Here is a 20,169-nt window from a genome sequence, read left to right as displayed (position 1 = left end):
GGGGTTTGGGGGTATGACGGACGGGGTGAGAGCTGTGCCTTGAGGGTCCGGAGGATTTGAACACGTGCAGATGCGCAGAGGGTACGCGTCCGGCCTGGAGCACACAAGCAGGGGCACTGAGCCTTGACTGTGTTCAGTCCCAGGCAGCCGTTTCGGGGAGCAGCTGGGGGATATCTCCTTTGTTGACTGTTCTAGATGCAGAGCAGGTGTTGAGTGAAGTAACAAAAATGGAGCGGTCACTGGAGTGAGCCATCGGACCAGCTCTTTCCTGGCACGGAGGGCTGAGGGGTTACCTGGCCCAAGGCCTCAGTGCGGATTCATACACGCCCAGTGCCCGCTCCTGCGGCCGCTCACACCCGCCCCTCCCTACTGACCTGTCCCAGCCTCTGTTTTCTCAGCTGTGGTGGGCACCGGCCCTGGATCAGGTGCCATGGTTAGAAGCAGAGTATGTTGGAAAGTGTGGCTGTGGAAGCACCCCAGCCCTTCAGGCAGGTCCTCGGAGGCACTGAATCTGGGGACACATTGGAAAGGGAGGGCCAGGACCTGTCCCTTGGAGCTGGCAGCTTCTGGCTCTTCAGGGAACCCATCTCCTTATGCCATCCCAGCATAGGTACAAGGGGCAAATGTCCAGTTACCGCGGTGGAGACCAGTCCCACACTGAAGGCAGACGTGGTCAGTAGTGAGACAGGTAAATTCTTCTACCTTCCGCTGAAGTGGCAGCGAGAGATGCAGGCGAAGCTGCGTACTTATACCGGATGTCCGGGGGGGGGGGGCAATAAAGCCGCCTCCCTTCCTTCTCCACATCGCCCCTCCACCCCCCAGTCCAGCATCCCAGAGAGAGCCAGCCTCAGGCCCCGTTCCCCCAACCCAGCTGGGTTTTAGGGGAGAAACCAGGGTTTCTGAAATTCGGGATCAGTCTTTGGGGCATTGTTTTGGTTTAGTGTTCGTTTTCTTGTTTTGCCAAGAGCAGAGTCCCTGTGCCAGGGCCAGGTAAAAACTACACATGCCATGAATCCTGGGCATAATTTATTTTTTTTGCATAGGCATAAATTAGAATCTGGAGATAAAAAGTTCAGAACTGATAGTGCAGCATTTGTGACAGGAGAGCGCAAAATGAAACCTGGTTGTCAGGGCTGGGGCTGCCGCCAGAGGGCTGCAGGTGGCCTCGGGCCTCAGCTTCCTCCCAGCTTCCTCCCCCAGGAGCCCAGCTAGGGCTTAGCCCTGCTCCCAGGGCGCCTGCCTCCACAGCAGCCCCTTGTGGCAGCTGGGTAAGGAGGAGCTGAGTCAGCCCGTGCCCCACACAGCGGGGCTAGGGATCAAGCCCAAAGCTTTTCAGTTAAGAATCAGACCTTGAAGAATATATACATAATACAGCAGAGCCCTCTCTTCCCCCAGCCCACCACCCCTGAATGCCGCCACCCCCGTAGAAAATGAGCTAGAAGGAAACAAACTGAGCAAGAGCCGGAAGAGTCCCGAGGGGGCAGCTGAGAATTAGGGCCCTTACACTCGGGCCTGACTAGGATGGGGACCCACAGCAGACAGACCTCTTGCCACCGTGACACCTTCAATGTCACTATCATACTCATGGGACCACCATGAGAGCTGGGGGCATACCCTGCTCCCCACCCTTTTAAGCTGACTGCAGCTGCTTCTGGCCTCAAAAAACCTGGTCTGGGCTCCCTGCACCCTGGGGGAATGTGACAAGCTTGCTCTGGCACACAGGCAGGCCTAGCAGGAATGGGGAGCGGAGTGGACCTCGGTCTCAGCATCGGGAGAGAGAAAGCAACTAGCCCCAGCAGAGGGGGAATCAGACAGGCCGGCCCCCTGGCCCCTCAGAGGCTTACAGGAGCCAGACCCTCGAGGGGTATGGAAAGCCCAAGGGCCCACTTTGACCCAGAACAAGTACAGTGTGGCGAGGCCTTTGGGGGACCTCATGGGTCAAGCTCCCTTAGGTTGATGGCACTAGACTTCTGGAAGAGCCCGGCTACCCTGTACAAGGAGCTGCCCGCCTGGGGCTCAATCCTAACCTGTACCACGAGCACATTCCTCCTGGAGGCTCTCACTTCCCCGCCGGCCGCTGGGGGTAGCTCACTTGCCCCAGGCCCTCACTTACAGCCCACCCATGGCTTTGGCACCTGCTTCATACACACGCCTACCAACGGCAACTCCCTCGGTGCCAGCCCCTGTCCTGGCTAAAGGGCAGACAGGTTTCACCCACCTTTGCTGGAACTTGTCCACTCACTGCCTCTCTCCCTGTCTCTCAATCCCCCACGATATGCTACATATATACACCCTTCCAAGAGGGGGAAGTAGACCCCCAGTGCCTGGCACAAAGAAGACAAAGAAAAGGGACACTGGAGCTTGCTGTCCCCCTCAAGCTGTCCTGCTGCTAGGACAGCCCTACATCTTCTCAGCTCCATCAGGCCAGGGGTTCCTGCTTCTGGAAGTCTGTGTGCTGGTCAAGCATGTGGGGAAGTGGCAGGGGTGCTGCTCTCCCCCTCCCAGAGAAAGGGGCACACGCTGAGGGGCTGGCCTCCCAGCTGGCTGGCCGCAGCACAGAGAAGGCTTAGTGGGCGGGTTCCCCATGCACCCGGAAGCGGTAGATGCAGGTGTACTCAGGGTGACCCCAGTTAGTCGAGATCCGAAGCTCCACCACCTGGTATGTTGCCATTTTAGGGTCCTGGGTAGAGAAAGAAGGGGTTCAGTCCTCAAGCCTCACTGACAGGAGGGTGGGAAGGGACACAGCCCCCCACCCCGTCAGCCTCTACAGAAAAGTGGGCTTCAGAGCTCCTGTCTGCAGCCCATGGAGCAGAGCCTCCAGCCTGCGAGCCACGGCGCCCCAGGGGCTTCATAGGTCCTCCAGGGGCCACTGAGCCACAGCCATGTACAAATGGCCTCGTAGCTGAGGACCAGCGGGGTTCATCCCAGACTGACACATTCACAGGAGCTATTCCTGTCAGTGGACAGAATTACCTTCATGAAAGGTTTGATGTTGATGCTGGAAAAGAATCCTTTTACTCTGAACTGGGCAGGATTTTTCTCTCTCAAGTTCTCATCAGGCCTCTGTCCTCTATGCTCAAAAAGCCACAATTTTTGAGCGAGCTCTTGGAACAAATTTCTCCTGCTTTGATGCCAGTAGGCACAGCGCTGTCCGACTCTTCCTGTCTCCCTCTGGCCTTCCACACAGCCTCCTGTCCTCTACCTTCTCAAGGCTCCGTCTGCACCCAACCCTGTGAAGTCCCCAGCACTCCGCTGCCTCAGTTACCTCCCTGGGGCTGACCGCTCAGTCTTTGTGTCTAGTTGCCCTGATCGCTCCACTGGACCAGCCCACAGGTGCCTCAGACTTGGTGGCCAAAGCCGCTGTTGCAGCAGCCTGCCTCTTGGCTCCTGGAGCCATGCCCCCCACGCCTCTTCTGCAGTTCTGTCCACCGGGACCCTTGGCCTCCCGACTGTGTATCCGCTCTCCCTCCTCACACCCTCTTTCTGCAGCCACTTTCTCCCTGGTCTTGTCCCCTCGAACCACCATTTCCACACGGCTACAGTGATACTGTAAGGTCTGGTCACTTCTCTGCCTGAAACATGGCAGTGCCCATCAGAGCCAAAGGTGTCTGGCCTGGTAGCCAGGCCCGCCTCTCTCCAGCCTCCCTTCTCGCCACCGGCCCTTTGCCCCCTTGTCCGGTTCTTCACCCCTGCTGTAGCTCTCAAGCCCCCTGCACGGCATTCACTCGGGGCTGCTCGTTAAAACATGGATTCCCGGGGCGCCTGGGTGGCTCAGTCGGTTAAGCATCTGCCTTCAGTTCAGGTCATGATCCCGGGCTCCTGGGATCGAGCCCCACATTGGGTTCCCTGCTCAGCGGGGAGTCTGTTTCTCCCCCTTCTCCCCTTCCCTCCACTCATGCTCGCTTGCTCTCTCAAATAAAATCGTCAAAATAAAACAGAACACTGATTCCTTAGGACCGTTGGAACCCGGCAGCCTACCTCCTGGGGTGTAGACTGGGAGTCTGCATTTCTAACAAGGGCCAGGGAGACTGATGCCCACTCAGGTTGAGGCAAATGCCCCACCTAAACGCCCTAGTCCTGCTGCACTGAGGCCCGGCTGGGCCGCCCTCAGATAAGTGCCCTCTCCAGGCAGCCTTCTCCATGCTCCCTGTCTGGGCTGGGCCCCTCCCCTGTGCTGACATCTAGCTGGTACTTCTCCGATGCCACCTTGGACAGCTGTCCCTGTTTCCTCCCTGGAGCTCGCGGGAGGCGGGGGCTGCACTTTTGCTTGCCCCAAACCTCCCGTGCCAACCCCAGGCTGAGTGCTCAGAAACTGCTGAGTGGGTGAGAAAGTGAACGGGCCATGTCCGTTCGCACAGCAGAGTCCTGTACCTGAAAGTAGAAGGTCTGAATGGGCTCCCCATCCTGGTCATAGGTGAACTGGCCAAGAAGTGTCCCCTCGTGCTGTAGGTCTTCATCAAACCCCTAAAAAGAGAACAAGGGATGGAGGAAAAATCTTGCACTTAGAGGAGTGCCTCGCCCCCTCCCCCCCCCAGGAAGCAATACTCTCCTTCCTGCTCCCCTACCGGTCCCTTTCCACAGCAGCAGATCAGGCAGCAGCCTTGGTGGGGCTGTAGGTGGCCTGAGCCCTGGACCTAGTTTCTTCCAGTGCAGCCTAAGGTAATTGGGAGTGGGGTACCATTTTGCACCCTGCTACTCTCTCTTCCAAACCTGCTTCCTTCCTCCCAAAGAACAGATCCCGGCTTTATCCTCAGTAGAGCCTGACAGGGTCCTGTACTCTCTCAGTCCCCCACCCCCCTGCCACCGCCCCCCGCCAAAAGGTACTCACAAAGATGGAGAAATCCTTGGGGGCACTGGAGATGGTACTGTTGGGCGACAAGGACTTGGGGACATGCTCTAAGGTGACAGCAGTGGGGCGGATGCGGGCAGAGAGGCGAACCACGGCAAAGCCCTGGGGCCCCTGGAAGGCCCAGCAGTTGCCTGGGTGCACGTCTGGCTGGAGGGGAAGGAAGCTGGGTCAGCATAGGGCCGGTGACCAGGACAGCCCACCCTGAGCACAGCTCGTGGTGATCCAAGACGGGAGTCCCCCAGCTACCCGGGTGACTCTGCTCGGGGCCCCCGCTGCTACCCTCTCTGGGTGCCTACCTGGAGAATGACTCGGGGGGACTGGGAGTGGTACCACAGGGGGATGCCGAAGAGGCTGAGGAGGGCCGTCTTGGTCTCGTAGGTCTCCGAACACCGGGTGCTGATGACACTGGCCCCTAGGACAGGCAAGCAAGGCAGTGTGGGCACCTGGAGCGGGACCCCAGCAGCAGAGGGAGGGTGGGAGACCCCGACACCAGCGCACCTCGCCAGCCCAGGGCACCAGGTGGGGATGGCTACTGCCAGGTGCTCTCTGAGGATGGCGGGCACGTGCCCCGGGCCCCGGCTGTGCCGCTCAGCTCTATCCGACTACCGAGTAACTGAGCGTCAGCCTCTCCCTGGCCAACAACGGCGTTCTCTTCCCCCAGACTTCTCCAAGCTTCTTAACTAGCCTTTGTCGTGAGTGACAGTGTGCTGATCTCAAGGCCCAGCCCCAGCACCACGGCTGCCCGGGCCGATGCCAGAGGGCCCGCCAGCACGGGGACCCGGCTCTGCCAAGGGTGGGGAGTCCCACGCACCTCCCGATTCCAGAGCGTAGTCCACCATCCCGATGCGGTCCTCGCTGTAGCGCTTCAGGGCCTGGTTTACGATGCGCTGCACCTGCTAAAGGGAGCCCCGGGGCGGCTGCCAAGAGCTGCAGACTTGTCCACCTGAGCGCCCATGCCTGGGGGCCCCTCCCCGCCTGCACCACACACTGGCGTCCGGCCACATGTGCCACTTCCCTAGATGTTCCCCCCGACCAGTCCCAAAGCCCACATGAGAGCCCACGTGAGAGCCTCTCGCATGTCCCTTAGGCTTTGGAACATACCAGAAAGCCGACAGTGTGGGACTGTGCAGGTGGGTGGCTCCCAGGGAAGAGACCGCTGTGTTAGGGGTGGGGCTGTTCCGGGGGCCACCCAGTCCTCACCTCCTCCGTCACCCCGATCACGCCTTCCTTCTGCAGCGTCAGCCCCAGGCTGGCCGCGGCCTCCCTCGCGGACTTGCCCTGCATCTCGGCCACGTGGGCGAGGATCTTTCTCTCCAGCTCCTGCAGCTGAGCTTGCATCTCCTCTCGCTGCAGGAGCCCCGCGCGGGTTCCCCCACCTCGGAGAAGGTACTGACTGACCCAGGCAGGGAACTGAGACTCCACCTAGGGACGGAAGAAAAGGTCTCTGAGGAGCTCACAGGGACATTGTTGCTCTGGCGGCCCAGGCCAGGGCGGCAGCCGGCTTGAGTGGAGGGGGTAGGGAAGGAGCACAAGCCAGCCTGGGAGGGGAGGTCCGGCCCAGCACGCCCCGCTGACCGACACGAGGGGAAGAGTCAGGCACAACCGTCCACGTTACTGAAGAAAAAACGGGAAGAACTCCGGTCAAAGCAAGCCCGCATCTGTGCCAGGTCCCCAGCAGGGGCCGGCGGGACGATCGGGCTCTTGGCGGCGCGGGCTCCTAGGACTGGCGCCCTCAGAGGACAGGCTGTTCAGCAGGGCCTTTGCCTAGTTCCAACTTACGTCATCCCTCACGGCCTGCAGCTGCTGGGGCAGGAGGCCCACTTGGTCTGCCACCGAGCTCTGCTTCAGGCTCAGGGCCGCCAGCTCCTGCCGCAGGGCTGCCAGCTGGCCCTCCAGCCGCCCCAGCTCCTTCGCGGAGTTCTCTCGGAAGGCCTCTTGGGTCATCCTACTCCCAAAGAGAGGAGAGAAGAGTAAGCCTTGGGTCTCCGGCGAGGGGTGAGGCCGTGACGAAGAACACAAGCGCATCCCCTCACCGGCTCCCGACAGAAGTGTGTGCCCACCTCCCGCGGGCGCGTGTGAGGCCTAACACCTGGGGACCCCGGCTGCAGAGCACAGCCCCGGTGCCTACGATCCCAAGGAATGAATTCTTCTCCTGTTCCCTTTCTAAGCCCCTGCCTCGGCCTCTCCCACCCTCCACACATCCAGCTGTCTGGGGCTTGGGAAGGCAGCCTGCACGTGTGTGCAGAAAAAAAAACGGTAAGCCTCCACGTGAGCCCACAAATCCCACTTTTCTTGCGGTGCCTCCCCTACCCAACCTCTCTCGCACCCGAGGCCAGGCTCTCAGCAGCTGTTCCTGAGCCAGGTTTCAGCCACCCCCACTCTGCTCTGAGGTGCTCTTCCCCAGGCCTGCCTGGGTGCGGGGAGGGGAGGGGCAGGCCTAAGCCAGACGGCAGCACCCATTACCTTTGCCACTCAGACTTCAGCTGCTGGAGTCGAGCCTCAGACTCCTGTAAGCAGGAAGAAGGCACAGATGCAGCGAATGCCAGGCTCACAGCGACCGGTCTCCCAGGGCAGGAGTCTTTGTTTCCCCACAGCCCCACCCCTGCAAACCTAAACCGCCTGGTCAGGGTCCCTAGGAGAACCCCCGAGCTGGCACACCTCGGCATTCACCATTCACTCACTCGTGCACTCGGCACATCATACCCAGCACAGGAGGCCTCCTGAAAACCACCCTTCCTCAAGTGTGCCCCAGCATGTCCCTGCAAAGCACTCCGGGGCCCATGGGCTCGGCCCCCGCAGAAGTCAGGGGACCACACCCCCACCCCGGCTGGTGTCTAAGCAGCCCCTTCGGGAGACCCATGCTGTCTCAGGCCACAGGCAGACATTGAACAGGATAAGGGCCCCACCGACCTGGGAAGCCTGGACAATTTTCTTCAAGAGGTCTTCGGAGTCTCGGTGATGCTCTGCTCTCAGGGTGACCAGTTCCTCCTGTAGGAGAGAGGAGAGCGGCTCAGGACTCCCAGAGATACAGGCGGAGGGAACTTCACAACCAGGACGTGGTGGGGCTGGAACTTGAACCAGGCCTGTCCATGAACTTCAGCCCCAGCCTCTCTGCTCCGGTGCCCCTTGGAAACCCGCGCGTCTCCCTTGATGTCTACTGCACACCTCCTGTGCCCAGCACTCTACAGTCTCACGCTCCTGGAGCGCCTCCGTTTTACAGGGAACTAAGGCTTAGTTAGACAAGCTAGCTGTCAGCTGGCCCAGTGCTGTCTGTCATGTCAGGGTGCGCAGGGCCTCGCCCCTCCACCCCACACCCCCACGGTGCCAGCCACGCGCCTCCCCGCTCCCGCTCAGAGACCTGGATCTGAGCGGCGGTGTCCCTGCGGAAGTCCTCCTTCAGGGCAGCCTCACGGCGGCTCACCAGCCCCTCCAGAAGCTCCAGCGTGTCCTCCTGGCTCAGGCCCACGTGGCCCCCGCCGCCGGCGGCCCCCTGCCGCAGCTCCAGCCGCTCCAGCCGCATGGCCTCCTTCTGCCAGTTGGAGGAAAATTCTGCGGCCAGAGCTTCCAAGCGCCGCTCCAGAGAGTGGACCCGGGACAAGATGCGCTGTTCCGCCTGGTGGGGTGGGGAGGGAAAGCCATGGAGGGGAGGGACCTGGGACGCAGAGCTTCCCCAATGGAAAGGAAAGAGAATCCCAGCTACGTGCGAATGTGAACCCACGCTGGCTCAGAGGACTGGCTCAAGGATGCTCCGTGCCCTGCCGCTGGGGGTGGCGGGGGGGGTGGACACCAGCAGGCAGCTGGGGTGCCATAAAGCTGCTGACATGTGGCGACCGTTCAGCACAGGACGCCGGACACACGTGGCCCAGAAGGGTCTGGTCCCCAAGGAGGAGTGGGTATCGGCCAGGTGAGTGGGGACATAGTGAGGAGGGACCTGCAAGGGGCTGGGTGGCCTGCCGGGCTGACCCCAGCCCCCTTCCCTCTGCTGCATGGATGCACATGCCAGAAAGTGAGGGGCCGAGGGGTTCAGCTGCTGACTTCAGCAGCTCCCACTAAGTCTGTCCGAGAGAACCGGGGCTAAAAGACAAAATAATTTGAAAAGGCTTGCTTTCTTCTCTTTAATTAGAAGGCCCACAAAGGAAACAGAATAGAAGTCATTTGGAGTCATTTGGGGGTTGTTCCTGATAGCGTGCCATGAATTCTGAGAAACCTGCTGGCTTAAAAACAAAAAGCTTTGTCAAGGGAAGATATAATCTGTCAACTGTCAGTTAAAGACAAGAGCCTCCTGAGCGCAGAAGTTGCTTCTGATTTTTAAAATTTTTTAAGTAGGCCGTACATGTGCAGGACTCAAAAAGCAAACAGTAAGAGGCCACTCTCTTAACCTGTGTCCCTATCCACCTGGTGCCCTCAGCCACCATCCACTCCCAAACAAAGCAATGATTTTCAGTCCTGTCTCTGTGCATACAAGCAAGCACAAAGATCTCCTCTTCCTTTTCACAGAAAAGCTGATGCTGAAATTGTATTTAACATCTTTACTAATGATTACAAAAGGGAAAGTTATTAATGCCAAAATAGGTCATTGTTTTATGAAATGATAACATGATGGTCAGGAAAGTAATATCTACCAAAATAAATGGTTACCCCAATCAGCTTCGGCAAGATACAAGCAAAATTCAAATAGATTTAGGGACTAAAGAATTTTAAGTTTTCCTTGTCACATGCACACATTCTGGTTACCTGGGCACTTGTCACCACCCCCCACTGCCCCACTGGACTGCAGCCTCCTTGAGGACACAGCCTGGGCTGCAGAACCGGCCCCCGGGCTACCCTCCTCTCTGTATCCGCACCCTCCGCAGTGTGGCCTTACAGGCGCTCCCAACAAGAGGTCGGGTCTCTGTCCCCCTCTTGGAATGTAGACTGGCTGTGAGATGGCCTTCGGCCTTGAATGTGGCAGAAGGGACAGTTCTGAATCTAGGCCTGATTTCGCTCTCCTGGAACCACAGAACAAGCGCAGGCGAGCTGAAGGAGGAAGCACGTGTGGGGCACGGTCCGCCCTACTGACGCACGGGCCAGCTGCAGAGCCGGCAGGGAGCCCTGCCTAGACCAGCCTGTCCTTGCTCAGACCAGAGAAGCCACAGACTCAGGAGCTAATCAAATGCTTGTAGCTTTAAGGCACTGATTTTAGGGGTGATTTACTTGTGGTAATTGAACAACGTGATCACCTTATTCGTAAAGGATGCTTCGTAAATATTTATGAAATTATACCGCAAAGGAACAAAAGTAGACAAAAACGATTTGTCCCATTTTTTTTTCCTTTGGTTTTCGGTGCTTAAGATGGCAACTACCTTCGGGGCAGTTTGAAGTCCTGTTGAAGCACAAGCAAACGGCTCCCCCCGTACTGCACCCAAGACAGTAGAGAGAGGGGGCTCCTGGGAGACAAAGCAGTTTACCCGTGCGGACCATGCCCCTTCTCAGAGCCCCGTAAAGTGTTAATTGCAGGGAAATCAGCCATACACACAGGCGAGGCGAGGACCCGGGACCCCCAGATCCTTACCTGGAAGTGGGAGGAGTCTCTGGGCTCCCAGACGTCCTGCTGCCTGCCGCTGCTCTTCGATGCCCACCAGGAAACCAGAGCAGGGTGGAAGGTCTGCAGCCCGTAGGGGTAGAAATACCAAGCACCTGTACACAGAGGAGAGGGGGTTATCTGGGCCAGTGGCCGTGTGCAAGAAGGCACAAGCTGCTGGAGACGGCGGCCCAGTCAACATGGGTTCCTGGTAGCCTGCCGTTCCTGTGCGCTGGCTTTCTGCTGGAAATCAGGATGCGGGATGGAGCTTCCCGTCATTCTCAGATGGAGGCTTCCACCGGACTGTCCCGGAGTATGTGCATTCTCACATACCTCAGGAGCCCTCATCTTTCTCTGGATGGCAAAACTTGGAGAATGTGGCTGTAAGGAGCTAGGAATGATCCCAGATAGAACCGGGGGCCACCCTCAACTGCCATCAGAATCACCCAGGAAGCTTTTAAAATACAAAATAATCGGGGCGCCTGGGTGGCTCAGTGGGTTAAGTCTCTGCCTTGGGCTTGGGTCATGATCTCGTGGACCTGGGATCCAGCCCCACAACAGGCGATCTGCTCAGCAGGGAGCCTGCTTCCCCCTCTCTCTCTGTCTGCCTCTCTGCCTACTTGTGATCTGTCAAATAAATACATAAAATATTTAAAAAAAAATAAAAGAACAAAATACAAAACATCTGGCCCCACTTTCTAGAGCATGAACTCATTGGTCTGGGGGCTCCCTCTATAGGTGAGGTGTTTTCGTTTTTTAAAAGATTTTACTTACTTACTTTGGAGAGAGAGCAAGGGAGTTGGGAGTGGGAGAAGCAAACTCTGTGTGGAGGCTCAGGGCCTGATACGTGGCTTCATCCCACGAGCCCGGGATCATGGCCTAAGCTGAAACCAGGAGCTGGATGCCCAATCAACTGAGCCAGCATGTGCCCCTGTAGGTGAGTCTTAAAAGCTCTTTAAGTCTTTAAAAGTCTTTAAAAGCTTAAAAGGGCACCTAGATGGCTCCATTGGTTAAGTGCCTGACTCTTGATCTCAGGGTTATGAGTTGAAGTCCAGCAATGGGCTCCTTGTCCGGCAGGGATCCTATTTATAAAAACAAACAAACAAAAAACAAGCTCCCCAGGGAACTCCCATGGGGACTGTGACTGAGAATCACTAAAACAAGTCACCTGCTAAGAAGGTGCTTTCAACCTAAGACGGCCACCGCCACAGTGACACGTGCATGTTGCTTTAGGGGTCACGTGCTTGTGGAGCTTTCGCTCCTGAGCTTGCACATGCGTGTCTGTGTGGGGGGCAGTGGTGAGGGCACCTGCAAAGCCATATGGGTGTCCATCCGAGTAGGCCCACAGCTGCCACTCAGCCGGGGGCTGGGAGCAAGCACAGCAGGAAGCACACGCCCACCAGGCTTTCAGTCAATCCCTGTGGACATGCCTCACTTCCTGCACTCCCCTCCCTGCGCAGGCCACCCCAGCGGCCTTTCACACTGTCCACGCGCCTCTCTCCATGACGCCACTGGGACAGCAGCTCCATCAACCCCGCGAGGCCCCGGTGAAACTCAGCGGAGGTAACCCGTGAACAAAGCACGATCCAATTGTAAAAGATCATTATTATCTTACGGGTGATGCCCAGTTTCCACTGGACATGAACAAGCTGTTCTTATAACAGGATACAAAAAGGAAATCAACACTTGGAAAAATTTTCCACCTCGCTATTCAATAAATACAAGTTGAGGCGACACTAACCCTATAAAACCAACCCTAGGTGCGCCCGGGTGGCTCAGTGGGCTAAGCGTCTGCCTTCGGCTCAGGTCATGATCCCGGGGTCCTGGGATCGAGCCCTGCATCTCCCTCTCCTCCCCACTTGTGCTCTCTCTCGCATCTCTGTCGCCCTCTCTCTCAAATAAATAAACAAAAGCTAAAAAGAAAAATCAACTCTTGGGGCACCTGGGTGGCTCAGTGGGTTAAGCCTTTGCCTTCGGCCTGGGTCATGATCCCAAGGTCCTGGGATCGAGCCCCGCATCAGACTCTCTGCTCAGTGGGGGACCTGCTTCCCCTTCTCTCTGCCTGCCTCTGCCTACTTATGATCTCTCTCTCTGTATCTAATAAATAAAAACTTTAAAAAATCAACTCTAAAAACAGAATAAAGCATGGTCTCTATCAATTAATTGTAGATGGGCACAATCATTAAAACAGCCGGGGTGGGGCTGGGGGGAACAGCCCAGAGGCCATAGAGGCAGCTCCTGTGGAACTGTGGGCCCCCAGTGGCGCTGCTCCATTCATTACAAGCTGAACACACAATACATACACACAATGGTTACAACCACGTAAAACACACGAGATCATCCTAGGATAGAGACTGGAACAACGTCAAGCGTCTTGTAAACGAGCTATCTTAAAAAGGGCAAGCTTCTCTTTACTACTTTACCGTTTTGATCTCAAAGACAGCTAAAGATTGAACCAGACGTGGTGACAAGAACTCACTCACCCAGACGACATCCTGCTTTTGAATGAAGGGAAAGTGACTACTAATAACAGTGCTCCTATACCAGGACAGGTCCCGAGCCACAAGGCTCCAAGAATGCTCTAGACATGCCAAGGCAGTCCAGCGCAGCCACCCAAACAGGACAAGAATCAGTGGACCGGGGCATAGTCCCTTTCACCCACTGGGTGCCCTGCGCATGCCACATGGGTCAGTGAGGGCCTGGGAGAGCCAGACAGGATTGGCCAAGGGATTGGGGCTGCCCAGGCTCCGTCTGATCCCACTCACCCTGTCTCCTTCCCCTCCCTGTAGGTCATCACCGTCCCTTTGGTTCTCATGCTGCCGCTCAGCGCCACCCCCCACCCACACCCTGCCCTGCCCCACTGGCTCGCCAGCTCCATTTGAGCCTGGCACTCGCATCCTACCCTGCCCCTGCAAGCCCGGCGAGCTCACCGTAGGTCAGGCCAGTCGTGAGCAGCAGCAGCAGGAGGAACCACAGGAATGTCTTCACAGATGAGAAGCGCCTACACCACAGGAGGGGACAGCAGGGCGGGGAGAAGGGGTGCAGAGGTGTCAAAAGGGCATTCGGGCCCCTTCATCCCCATGGGGAGTCTGCAGAGGCTTTTCCCAAGCGCAAAACTCGAGCTGGACGGGGTGCCCTGAAGTGCCCCATCTTCCCTGGGCTGGACTGGACACTTTAGAACTTTACTTTCTTGGAATAATGGGGAGAATTCTGACACTCTGAGTTTTATGGATGTTATTTAAAATCAAACGAAGTGGGGTCTCTGAAAAACCTTTTCATACACAGAGATTCTCTAAGCAAGCAATCTAGAAAACAACAAAAACAACAGAACTCCTTAAACAACATTCTTTCAGAAAACGAACCTTCTTTTGATGACACAGATCCACCCCTGCCCCTCCGCTCAGCCCAGCTGGCCAGCCATCCACCCAGGATTACGGCCAGAGGACCCTGACTTCCTGGCTTGGTCTTTCCTGGCTCTGCTGGGTCCGGGATTTGGGAAGTAAACCCACAGCCCCCCTCACGCAGCACCTACTCCTGGCTTTGGAAACACGCCTCAGAGAACACTGGGTTCTAGACTGCCATGAGGCCAAGAGGAAAGCCCAACTTTCTTGGCCACACCACTTGCTGGCTGGAGCCTAAAACCTGACCAACAGGAGGAAAGCCGTGCTCGGCAGACACGGAAGTGGCCAGCGGGGGCTGGCATTTAGCAGAGACAATCTAAGGAACCTGTAGTTCCAGAATCCTCCCTGAAGAGCTCTTGGTTTGGAAAACAACACCTGACCCAGGGCCCTCATCTGTCGGGCAAAGAGGGGCTGCTCTGGGGGGTCCACTCCCTGCTCAGTGATAAAAGCTACGTGTGAACTGGGACGACCACCTTCAGAGAGAGCATACGTGGGTTTAGGAGCTCTCTTGGTCCCTTCTGTCCCTGGGCTTCTGGGTTCCTTGTCAAAGTGGGGGTCGCGCTCACCTGGTCAAAACGAAGACATCAAGAAGGGAGGCAGCTGTGGTCAGGCGATACCAGGTTGTGCCAACCCACCAGTAGAGGAGGCCAAAGAGCCGGCCTAGAAGAGGGACCGGCAAGTCCTAAGTGTCTCTGAGCCAGAGGCCTGCAGGTCATGGTTTCAGATCGCCGCTCTGTCCACCTGCCGCCCTCTCCGCCCCGACCCCCAGCACTGAGCTGCCGGGGCACCTCTGTCCCGTCCGAGGTGACCCCGTTCCTCTGATCCCACCTGCCTAGTCTGCCAACGCCCTCCATCCAGCTCCATAGCTGCTGCCACCCTGAGAAGGCCAGAGTGTTACTGCAGCTCCTGGTCTCCGGTGATTATTCTAGAATGAGCTTTCCCTGATGGCCTGACGGTCTCTCGATGGGTTACCCCATCCCAGGGGGAAGGGGCAGCTGTAGAGAATGGAAATAATGGTGCACAGAGCAGCCAGCACCCACCTGGAGAAGTGACAAGCGTCCAGAGACAAGAGGCTGCCCAGGAGACGGCGTTCCTTAACCGTGAACCCGAACTATGGTGGTCCGTCTCCGAGTAGCCTGCCGGACAGAGAGGCCATAGCTCAGTCTGTCCTCACTCTCACAGGCCCAGGGCAGGGAGACTGCCTATCAGGTGTCTCCTTTAGACTGTGAGCTGAGCCCCCTATCATTCTCCTTCGCATCCCAGGAGCATCACATGGGCCTGGCCTCTCGGTCAGTAAACGCCCACTAAAGGAGCAAAGGGGTAGGTTTCTGACATTTTATTTCCCTTGGGCCCCTCGTCTGCGTCCCTCCCCTGGCCACCTGTCCTTCAGACTGCCATTCGCAGCTAGACTAAAGGCCTCGAGCCCCTCCTCGATGTGAAGTCCCACATGAAGTACTTGCTGGAAACAAGTCAAACACGATGGAGCTGACCACAGGCTGCTCTGATAGGTGGGGACAGGGCAGCCACAGTGTGTTAAGGGCCACCCCAGGGCTGCGTTTCGGGAGCCACGGTGGGGGGATGCCCGGCTGGTCTGTGGAGAGGCCTGCCAGATACCGCGCGCTCCTGGGCTGTCAGGGGGCCCCTTCCCTGGGCCTCCCCGCCCCACCTCCCCCCGGCCTCCGCCCCAGGCGTTGGCCTACCTGCAAAGTCATCCTCGGAAGAGTAGCCGGAGGAGGACCCCAGGAAGTCCTCGGAGCTCCTGTTCTCAGCAAGCCCGTTGAGTTTGCTGCTCTCCGTGCCTCTCCTCCGGCGTACCCGCAGATCCTCACCTGCGCAGGAAAGAGTGTGGGGTTCTCCAGGGGCCGAGAGCTGCGCCCAGGAGGCTGTGCCAGAGGGCCTCGTGGGGACACCCCGAGAAGCACCTCTGACGGACAGACGGCACTGCCTTTCGCTTCTCCTGAGCTCCCTGGGTCCACAGGAGGGTCTCTGGCCGGGAGCAGCCCCATGAGGGCTTTGCTGATATGGCCTTCAAGTTCAGACACTTGGCTCCCCTTCTGAGGGTTTCTGAAGACAGCGAACCCCTCCTCTGGCCCAGCAGTGGTGAGGAACCCTCTCAGGGAATACTTGGGACCTTACGTTTCCACCAGAAGCAAAGCCCGAGGAGAAAGGTCTCAGAGATACTCACCCCAGTAGGGCTCACTGTGCAGGTGGTCGTCGAGGATGGAGCTCCTGGCCAGGGAGGCAGCCCGGGGGCTGCCGAAGTAGGACTCCCTGACCACCGACTCGCTGTAGTAGGAGGTGTGGTCATCAGAGGAGGGGCCCAGCTGGGGCGCTGGGGACAGGCGCTTCATGTTGCTGGATTTCCTCTTCAGGGTCCTGTGGGGGGTCAACCAGGAGTGAGGAGGCCAGAAACAGGCAGGTGAGCCCAGCGAGGAACAGGAAAGCAAGCCACTCTGCACATCTCTAGTGGGGGGGGGGTCAACCCCATTGCTAGGAAACAGCTTCCGAGCTAGGTGCCAACCACCGGTGCTTCCTCCTCTCCCACAGTCTCTCAGCCTCACCAGCAGTTAGGTGATGGGGTCAGGATTCAAAGCCAGGTCCTTAACCTTGAAGCCAGTTTCCTCTTGGGCTTCTTACCACAGTAGCAATTTCTCCCACCCCCTGGAAACCCAGACCAACCCGACAGGGCCTCCCGGGACTAGCAGAAGCCTTGAGAGCTGCTATGTGGTCCTGCTGTCAGCGGGGCACGACGGGCCAGGCGCCTGGTTCAGCTCATTCACCGTGCCCCTCCGACGTGAGCCTCTCCTGCTGCAGCCCTACAGACCATACACGGGGTCCTGGGGACAAGGGCCAGAAGGGCACACCCATCCATAGCAGAAGGGGCTCCTGTGAACCCCACTTGCGCTTTTGGGGTTTCTGGCCTTTTGGGGCTTCTGGCTTTTTGGGGTTTCCAATCCTGAAGCTACCTCTCCCCACGTCCTGTCCTCTGAACATGAGGGCAATGGCCGGGCTCACAACACAGGGAGAAGGAACAGCAGGGCTAGGTCCTGGCATCTTCAAAGGCGTGAAGGTTCCTGCTCAACTGGAAGAGGGCGTCTGATCCCTGCCCACTGAGGGGACAGTGGGAAGATGCAGCACGGCGACCTGCCCGAGTCCTCTGCTCTGCTCAGCGTGATCCACGGTGGGGGCAGGGGAGGACGAGGCAATCCCTCACCTGAGAGGACTGTCTTTAAACAGGGTGCTCTGGCTTCCCATCACCGAACTCCCTCCACTGCTGCTGCCCCCGTCATCATCACCCTGGGAGTAGCGTGAAAGGCGCTGGCTTCGGCGAGACATGGCAAGGTAGGCTGGGGACCCTCCTCCTGAAGAGACTCTTGGGAGAGAAAGGAGGCCACGTGAGGGTTGTCCTCAGCGCCTCCCTGGCTCCCAGGGACCAGCCCACCCTCCCCGTGCATTCGACCCAGCCTGACAGGTGGGGACATGGGGCAGCCGGCACCCAACCTGCTGGTGTCCCCGCCCAGCCTCGGGCTCACTCGGGCCCCGGGAGGCCTCTCCCACTGCTTCCTACAAGCTTCTCCTGTTTTCGGATAACCGGATGCTGAGCTGCACATGAGGCAGAACCGGACCTTCTGCAACCTTTGGCCCATAGTAGAGCACCCAGGACGCGACAGGCACCCCACCCCAATGCTGACCGAATGCCTCTGATCGCTGCTCCCTCGCCCAACCTGTGATGCTGCCCTCCCCCCTAGAGCTGTGTGCACACTCATTCCAGCTCTTTCTCTTGGAGGGGACACGCTTTCTTTTCCTTGTGGCTATGCTCTCTGATTCAGGGTGCCACTCCAACCTGAACTGGAGAAAACTTTTTCCTAGTAAGTCCCTGAAGGGGTCTGTGTGCTGTCTCCCCCAGTGACGACATCCTGACAGGACTGGGATGGTGATGACAAAATACTTTGTTAAAGGCCTCCTAGGTACCTGGCTCCTTACACAGCCATCTCTGATCCTTGTGAGCATGGGAGACACGGCTACTGCCATCGTCCAAGAGAGCATCCTGGGACACCGGGGTGGGGGAGGGGGATCGGTGACCTTGCCCACTGTCACCTAGCCTATGAATGACAGGTGGCACGGCCTGAGTCGTTCCCCTCTACTGTCAAGTTTTCAAGGTGCTTTCGGAATGTGTCATGTGTCCCCAACTAGAGTCTTGAATAGCCTCAAATATGCTCAGAACAGGCTGTAGAGAGAGTTGTCACACAACAAGTACTTGTTAACAAACAAAGAGGGGAGGTAGAGCGGGGTGGGATTAGGTCGTCTCTGCTGGAGGGAACAAGTCAGCGCGTGGGGTGAGAACTCAGGGCTCTGGAACGGATATGGAGGACTGAGCGGAGGCCAAGGAGAGGAAACCGGGCAAAAGGCAGCGCTCTACAACCCGAGGAGGACTAAGAAGCCTTCTGGAGATTAAAAAAAAACCCAAATTCAAAATCCCAGATGACCAACGTGAAGAGTCTCAATGTGGTGCCCTTGCCTGCCCATGTTACAAAGTTTTTATTACATATGGGGCCCCCTCAAGAGTCCCCAGTACCTGTGACTTATTATCCCTTCTGGTCTTCCTGGGTGATACTTAAATTGTTCCCTATGTCTACAGAGGGCACCCACTCTAGCATTTCCCAACTCAAGACTGTGGAAACCAGAAGGTCTGGTTAGTCCAGCTGGAGAATTCTAGAAAGTTCTCTTCTGAAAAAACAAGCACTTCCATGTCTTGGTCTTACTGGCATCCTCCCAGGTAGGATGCCCACCTGGCATCCCTCTGTGGTTTTTAGCCTGTGTTGGCAAAGGGACTGACCAGTGGTAGCGGAAGCAGGAAGTTGGCCTGGGGCCTTGCCCTTATTCCACTCCTTATAAGGTAATTCCACCCCTGCCGGCCCTTCCCACCTGAAAGCTCCACGTGCCCAGATAGGCTCCTCCTCCTAACCCTGCAGGCTGAAGGGAATGAAGCCTTCACCCTGGGACAGAAACAAAACAATGTTTCTGCCAAACTCAAGCCGCTGTTGGCAAGAATATAAATATTCAGACAGAGCCAGGGCGGTGGGGGCGCGGGTCGAAGGGGCTAGTGAAAACAGAGCAGACGGCACCCTCCTCCACCCTCCCCATCTTTCCCGCAGTTCTGGAAGCCCCCAAACAGTTTGCAACGGAGTCTGGGCTTCAAAGGTAAGAAAGGTGAAGGCCGGAATCCTCCAAAACAAGAGCCTCTGCGAGCTCAAATAATTTGCATATCAGCAGAGAACCCACCCTCCCCAACACAAACACACCAGTTAAGAAACCCTCGAACACAACATCCCTCCCCACCTCGGAGCTGAACCACATCCTTTTCTCAACGGCACCTTCCCCCATCCCCCCACCCCCCTCCCCCCGCCACAAACTTAGATGGGATGCTGCCAGTCTGCAGACTTAACCTAGACCTCCGGCATCTTCCATGGGGGTTTTTTCACACTACTTTGCCTCGTGGGACCCGTAAAAACCCTCCCGGTGCCTACTCCCTTCTCCCTTCACTTTCCCTACGGGCTGAACCCACAGGCATTTGATTTTTTTTTTTTTTTAAACCAACCACGCGCCTTCCCTGCCGCTCTGTTCTAAGTCACACTCCCGCCTCCTATTTGTTTGGTTTCTTTTTTTAAGAACGGAACAAAATGGGCCTTCCTCCTATTCCCAGAGTCTGACAGGCAGAGGCAGGGAACTGTCTGTCCCTGGAAACTGCCTGCCTGGCACGAAAACACGGGCACTGCCCTGGGCCGGTCGGAGGTGGCCCGGCTGTCGCTCCCCTCCTCGCGGGGAGGTCCTGCGCGGGGAAGTCCCGCCTGGAGACATCCGCCCTCCGCGCCGGCCAGTGGGCGGGCTGCGGAGATGAGTCAGGGCGGCTGGCCCCGGCGCGGCGCTGGCCCTTCCCAACCGGCCCAGGGGCGTGCGCCGGGCGGGGCTGGAGCCCGGCCCAGCTTGGCCGGGAGAGGAAGAACCAGGCCTGGGCAGCTCGGCCCTGGCCGGAGCCGCCCGACGCTGACCCCGGAGTCGGCGCGCCCCGCGCCCTTGCCCCGCACGTCCCCCCGCCAGAGGCCCACGGCCGGCGGTTACCTGCTGCCGCGGCTGCTCCGTGCGGGGCCGGGGGCGTGCGAGGCCCGCTGCGCCGCCCGGGCGCGCCCCCTTCCCGCGTCGGAATCCCGCGAGCGGAGCTCGGTGAGAGGCCAGGGGCGCGCGGGCAGCGGCGGCGCCGGACGAGGCCAGCGGGCGGGACGGCGCGGCAGACAATGCGACCCGCGCAGAACCGCGCTGCGCGAGTGGGGCCGGCCGGCGCGCGCGTGGCCGAGTGTGTA

The 20,169-nt window shown here is 58.1% G+C and overlaps 1 protein-coding gene across 3 annotated transcripts; it reads right to left on the bottom strand.

The window, feature by feature from the left end:
• Nucleotides 1–1,009: 1,009 nt before the first annotated feature.
• On the bottom strand, nucleotides 1,010–20,158 carry SUN2 (Sad1 and UNC84 domain containing 2). 3 transcript variants are annotated; one of them, XM_045083847.1, is made up of 18 exons: nucleotides 19,931–20,158; nucleotides 17,025–17,183; nucleotides 15,996–16,186; nucleotides 15,511–15,639; nucleotides 14,851–14,946; nucleotides 14,301–14,376; nucleotides 13,340–13,410; nucleotides 10,401–10,525; nucleotides 8,208–8,462; nucleotides 7,760–7,837; nucleotides 7,313–7,356; nucleotides 6,629–6,794; nucleotides 6,050–6,271; nucleotides 5,661–5,745; nucleotides 5,146–5,261; nucleotides 4,829–4,996; nucleotides 4,372–4,464; nucleotides 1,010–2,680 (listed from the first exon to the last, which is right to left on the bottom strand). In XM_045083847.1, exons 2-18 carry the CDS (start codon nucleotides 17,144–17,146, stop codon nucleotides 2,567–2,569), a joined length of 2,151 nt encoding a protein of 716 aa, XP_044939782.1. In that variant the 5' UTR covers nucleotides 17,147–17,183; nucleotides 19,931–20,158; the 3' UTR covers nucleotides 1,010–2,566. The 3 variants fall into 3 exon arrangements, with proteins under 3 accessions (XP_044939782.1, XP_044939781.1, XP_004743316.1); XM_045083846.1 differs by lacking the exon at nucleotides 14,301–14,376 and adding an exon at nucleotides 14,377–14,470 and having other exon boundaries at nucleotides 5,661–5,742; nucleotides 19,931–20,157; XM_004743259.3 differs by lacking the exon at nucleotides 14,301–14,376 and adding an exon at nucleotides 14,377–14,470 and having other exon boundaries at nucleotides 19,931–20,156.
• Between the last annotated feature and the right edge of the window lie 11 nt (nucleotides 20,159–20,169).

The sequence above is a fragment of the Mustela putorius genome, unplaced genomic scaffold (genome assembly GCF_011764305.1).
Source record: "Mustela putorius furo isolate JIRA1106 unplaced genomic scaffold, ASM1176430v1.1 tig00000738_pilon_pilon_pilon, whole genome shotgun sequence".
Classification (NCBI taxonomy): Eukaryota; Metazoa; Chordata; class Mammalia; order Carnivora; family Mustelidae; genus Mustela; species Mustela putorius.
This window is presented reverse-complemented; position numbering and strand designations above follow the sequence as displayed.

Excerpts from the sequence above, each read along its gene's own strand:
- SUN2 (XM_004743259.3), bottom strand. The coding sequence starts at position 17,146 with ATGTCTCGCCGAAGCCAGCGCCTTTCACGCTACTCCCAGGGTGATGAT. Across the intron at positions 16,187-17,024 it reads TTTAAAGACAGTCCTCTCAG|GACCCTGAAGAGGAAATCCA; the intron begins GTGAGGGATTGC and ends GACCCCCCACAG. Across the intron at positions 4,465-4,828 it reads CCAAGGATTTCTCCATCTTT|GGGTTTGATGAAGACCTACA; the intron begins GTGAGTACCTTT and ends TTCTCTTTTTAG.